We start from the raw sequence: 6,000 nt of genomic DNA, 5'->3' as shown, positions 1-6,000 counted from the left end.
GAACTCCTAGCCTCAAGCTATTCTCCTGCCTTGACCTCCTAAAATGCTGGGATTATAGGCATGAGCCACCATGCCCAGCCTTGCCATGTACTACTGATAACCAATTTTATAATAAAGACAAATTATAAGTCTTTATGAAGTACAGATACTCTAAACAGCTTCACACATTTCAATAAGACTTTCTTAAAACAAAAATGAGGGTTTCAAGGGAACTGAGATTAAAGCAGTGTATTTATCTCTGTATTTTATATCTTAGAAAATTATATAATCAAGTATTCTTGGTATTACAGTGAACCCTGATTTGAGAAACAGAAGGCAAATGAAAGACTTCTGACAGGTAGTTGTATCATGAGAAACTTTATTTTCGTTATAATGTTACTCTTCCTGACACTAACTAGGGTCATCCTTGGGATAATTTTCAAACTGTGTGTGTTTTGTAACATCATTTCAAAAATATCTTTAAATATATCACTTATTTTAGATCAAACAAATACTTTCAATGAGGAAAATTACTTCTCAATAGAGGAATGCCATGTGACCAAATTCAAAAGCCATTTTCCAAATCTTGAAATAGATTAAATATATAAGAGACAAACACATTATAATTATAGAACAATTCAAAAGTAAGTTTTAAAACCTAGAACAATGGAGGACTGAAAATTATCATTTGGAAAATATTATAGATATATGAGAAATGGTTATAGTTTATTAATAAAAATAAAAATGTTATATACATAAATTACAAAAGTAGAGAAAAGGACTATAATATGGATAAACAAAATCATCTTTATTAAAAAGGTGAAATTAAAGGCAATATTTACATTTAAGTCTTTGTTATTGTAATGTTTCAATAAAAGGACTTGTTTCAAAGCATTGGAGGTTAAAAACAGGCTTCACTGAAATTAATTTGACCCATGAGGGATTTAATAAACTCCTTTCTTAGGGTCATCTCTTAATTAGCTTCTCTTACAGTGTATAACAAAATTCTATTTCATTAGATGGAATCGAGGATAAATGAAGCAACAGTTAAAAACTGTTATATACACTATCTTGCAAAATGAATCATGTAGTAAATGCTTCATTTTATTTTTAACGGGAAATTAGTAGCACACATGGACTTGAGTATAACATTCCAAAGTTAAAGCAAAGTATGAACTAAGAAATTGACTGAAAACTAAGTATATACCAAACGATTGAGCAAATATTTTTAATTTCTCTTGAGGTAGACTGAAACAGCTATTGATATTTATACAATTTCTGTTCTAAGCCATTACGTACATTTTTTCTTTCAATTAAAATTTCAACTGATCAAAAAAGTCTAAGTATTAAAAGGCAAGCATGTGTTATGGTTTGTATAATATATATATACACACATACATATCTATCTATATATATGTATAAATATTACCTAAAGCAGAGATCCAGTATGGGTAGAGCTCCTTGGTAAGCAGTGCATCATCAATGTCAGAGAGAAAACTTTTCAACACACCCGTCACATCTTCAAGCTGATGTTTTCCAGCCCTCAATTTAAAGCTTCTTGCATCCTTTTTGAAACTCTCCAGGAGTTCACTTACACGCAAAGGATCACCATTCTTTTGATAGATATATTTGCATCCTAAACCTTTGTTAAAAAAAAAAAAAAAAAAAAGTTACATTTTAAAAGTCTAAATACAAAAGCCACTTTGATATTTTAAAAACGAAACAAATGTTTGTGTTGAGATGATGAGTAAGATGATGAAATCATTACGCAACAGATGATATAAACATGCATGAGCAGGAAAGGCTTCTTACCCCTCATTTTAGTATTTAAAATGTAAACCTAATGAGCAAATCATGCAGACTCAGCTTTTAGCAAGCTCCTGATCAGTCCTTCCTCCAGCTCTCCATAGTATCTTTTTCAAATGTTCTTTTACTTAAAGTGCCCTGTCTTCACTTAGTCTCCCAGCAAACAACTTACCTCCATTTCTCACTGACAAAAGTGAGCCTCTCTGGTGTAAATGTCATCAACCTCCTGCCCCCCATATTGTATATTAATTTCTGAATGCTCCCATCTTCACCTTATTTCCTATGGAGAGTTGGGTTACCTCTTTTTCATGGTTACTGATTTATGACGTGCTCCATACCAAATAAAAGGAGCAGTGGTTAGGAGGAAGAGTGATGATGACAATGACAATAATTCAAACCCCAAAAGCCTTCCTTGCCTCCTCCCAGGCTTCTTTTCCCTGTTCCTTTCACAACCAGGCTGAATTTCCTATATTTATTCCTTCTACTGTCTCACATGGCTGTTAATCCTTTGACCACACAATCTTGCATCTCTGCCCAATCCCCATTCTGGTGGGGTCACCCTTCATCAAGAATATTAACAATGTTCTTTTTTTCTAGATGCTTTTCAATTTTTATCCAGGGAGAACTCCTTGCAGCAGTTGACATTCTGAATGAAAGCCTGTAAATTCTTGTAACCCCATAACTTTCATGACATCATGATTTCATATCTCTTTTTTTCTCCCTTCCCTCTGTGATTGCTCTCTCAGTCTTCTAATTTTCTCTGCTCATCTAATACTTTCTGGTCATCCCAGGGATCCTTCCTCAATTCTCTTCTCTTCCTGCCCACTGGGTGAGAACCCATCCAACCTCATCACTTCTACATAACCATTTTAACTCAGGTTTTAATTTCCATGATTTTACACATACACACATATGCATACATATACCATTACATATACATGCAACATACACCCATACATCTTATGGCAAATAAAAATAACCCAGAGGAATTAATTCTCCTGCCCTGTTTATTACCTCACTTTCCACCCCCACCATGTTCTTTATCTTGTTCCTCTCTACCTCAATATACGGCATTGCCTTCTCCCTAGCCCTTTACAAGTCAGAGTATTTATTTCTCAATCAGCACATTAAAAACAAAAAAATGCAGTACTGCATCACATAGATTCTTCATCATGATCTCACTCTCACAACTGTCCTCTCCTTTCCATGTGCACGGAGTTCTTACTACATTGTCACAACTCCTTGTCCATAGTCTTGTGCAGCCCTCTGTGTGTCTCAACAATGATAACAGCATGATCTAAAATTCGGGTCTGTACGTGTTATCAACAAGCTTAAAAATTCGAATACTGCCCTCTTGCTGCCTATGAGGCAAAGTTTGAGGATTTTACTTCGTATATTAAACCTTACCTTACTTGACTTAAAGTCTAACCTGCTGCCTTTTATATTGATTGACTCCTTCTCCTTACACTAAGCTCTGGCTACGTTTAATACCACAAAGCTCCCAGCACAAAATTTGTGACTCTATACCTTGGCACACACTATTTCTCCTCCTGGAATCCCTATCCTCTTCTCCTAACTAGCTCCCATTTTCTCTTAGGGCTCATGGTAAGCACTGTGCTTTACCTATGAAGCTCTCTGTTACCACACCTTCTCTGAGTGAAATTTATCCCTACACCATGGACAACGGAAGCACCCCCTGAACCTCTTTACTAGAGAATTTTATACACTGACTTGTAACTGCTCATGTATTTGTCTCTTATTCACAAATCCACAAACTTCTAGAAGGCAAAAATTATGTCTTATTTTCTGTGACATATCTCTGTGTACATCCGGCAGTTACACAGTGCCTAGAACTACTCTGCAGGTATTCAATAAATGACTGCTTAATGCAAGAATAAGCAAGTTCTACAAAAATCAATACTGACTAAGCATTTGAGATAGTATATCCCTAGCTGAATGAATTTCTAATAGCTGGCACTCAAGTAAGTTAACTGAAAAATAATTTGAACATAATTTTGTTTATATAATTGAAATAATTTTCTCCAAGAACTGGTGTAATTTACTTTTTAAAAATTAAAGCCCTAAAAGTCATCTTATGAACTCAGTCAAGTTCAAACCTTGACACAATGACACAATGAGCACAGAAAATTGGTCTTGAGATTTCAACCCACAGCTCAGGAGGTTCAAAATAATTGCCACCATGAAACCATCTGCATCCTATAATCACTGGGTATTTTCTAAGTTCCTGCCAAATCTTTCTTCTATACATGCTGGTAGCATTGAGGTTTCCCCAGTGTTCTGAATATAAATATATATATATATGACATAAACATACTATCATAGCAGGAAGCTTCTTACTGTAGTGCCCAATATGCGATTATTTATCTACTTTCAGTAGATATATAATACAAACACAATTTTATATATAATTACATATAATATAAAATATATGATACATACATTTATATATAATATATACATGTTATATGACTATATGTATGCATATATATGAATATATGTATGTACACATATGTGTGTATATATGTAAGTGTACGTGTATATTTATATAAACACAATCCTTCATTGGCTTTATTATTCTAAGATGCAAGTGAAGGCATCTTGCAATAGATGTATAAAGTTGTTATCAGATATGAGTTTTAGTTGAAAAAAATCTAATGCTGAATTATTTTAAACCCAAATAAACACAAGGAAAATTCTGATTTCCCTAGAAAAACATTAAATTGGCTACATCAGAGCTAGTCAAGGTATTTTAATTATTTCTTGCTTAAGAAAGGCCTTATGCCATTATGAAACTAACATGTTGTGATGATTCCCAATGAGGTTATGCTCCTGTTAAAACATAACATATATATGATTCATGTATATCTGCAAAACGTACACTAACACTGAATGGCTGTAACAAATAAAGGTAACATTCTCCTTCCTCCATTTTTTAACAGATGATTATAGCTAATAAGAAAAACACGAACATACTATCAGAGCAGGAAACTTCTTATAGTAATGCCCAAATACGTGATTATGTATATATTTTCAGTAGATACATCATAAAAACACAATGAATCTGGACATTAATAATTGCACTTGCATTACATACAAAGTAAGTAAAATACTTAAAATGACACTCTCCCTAGAACAAGAGATTAAAATATGCCTAAGCTTAATTCCTGAAAAGTGTTTTCTTTATACATATCATTAGTTCTGATATTTTGTTACATATCAGTGTATTGTCAGTTTCCCATACTAGAAGATATGATTCATAGCTTTGTCTTGAACTTTTTACTTCCACTACTGTGTTTCTAAGAGTGAGACCAGTGACTGGCATACAATAAGTACTTGATAAAGAAACAATTAACTAATAATACAATGCTTTACTGCAGCCCTCACTACTTATATCTTCTTTTCATATTAAAAACACCCAAAGACACCTCTAATATTAGGAGAACAAAAAAAATTTAATACAATCCAAAATATCAAATCATTTTCCTCTTTTCCACATTTGTAATCTAAATAAATGGCATTTACCTACAGGTTAAAAGGGCTCATGGTAACATTTTCACATTTTCACATTTAAAATAGCATCAAGAAATTTACAGTATGAAAGATATATGCAATAAAAGGAATTTGGAGAACTCATAACCATTTGAAAATAAACATGAAGAAAAGAGGATATCTTTCAGGTATATCTAAAATACTAACATAGCATATAAAACTGACATGAAGCTGGACCATGGTACAGATCAACATGTTTTTTGTTTGCAAACTATTCACTGAAACATCTGTTGAAAATGAGCAAAAATTGTGAAAATTAATACCTATGCTTCTGAATATAAACTGCACGCATACTTTCTGTATGCCAAAGGAAGTAAATTATTTTACATATTGTTCCACAGTTCATCACTTCTAAAAACATGCTTAGACATGTTGTGTCACTGTAGGCTTTAATCTAGCCTTGTAATCTCTGAAAGATAGTCTTCAATCTACTATTTTTTCTTACTTGAATAAAACATATAATCTACTATTTTTATGTACATATTATAATTTAGATTATTTCAATATGTTATTTAATATTTTATGCATATAAAGGAAGGAGGAAATGGTAAAAATGTATGGTATAGTTTAAACGAGTCTTATTGGGAGAAGGAATGGTAATTAGCTGAACAGTAAATCTGCCTTTATTTTTCACTAGTGTACTTA

The 6,000-nt window shown here is 32.8% G+C and overlaps 1 protein-coding gene across 1 annotated transcript in view; it reads right to left on the bottom strand.

Moving 5' to 3' along the window:
* Positions 1–6,000, bottom strand: part of ARAP2 (ArfGAP with RhoGAP domain, ankyrin repeat and PH domain 2) — a 165,170-nt gene that overhangs the window by 61,119 nt on the left and 98,051 nt on the right. The window contains exon 20 of the mRNA XM_011949140.1: positions 1,409–1,621. Coding sequence (XP_011804530.1) covers positions 1,409–1,621 — 213 coding nt within the window. The remainder of the gene's footprint in view (positions 1–1,408; positions 1,622–6,000) is intronic.

The sequence above is a fragment of the Colobus angolensis genome, unplaced genomic scaffold (assembly GCF_000951035.1).
Source record: "Colobus angolensis palliatus isolate OR3802 unplaced genomic scaffold, Cang.pa_1.0 Scaffold29, whole genome shotgun sequence".
Classification (NCBI taxonomy): Eukaryota; Metazoa; Chordata; class Mammalia; order Primates; family Cercopithecidae; genus Colobus; species Colobus angolensis.
The sequence above is the reverse complement of the archived record's forward strand: the minus strand, read 5'-3'. Positions and strand labels throughout refer to the sequence as shown.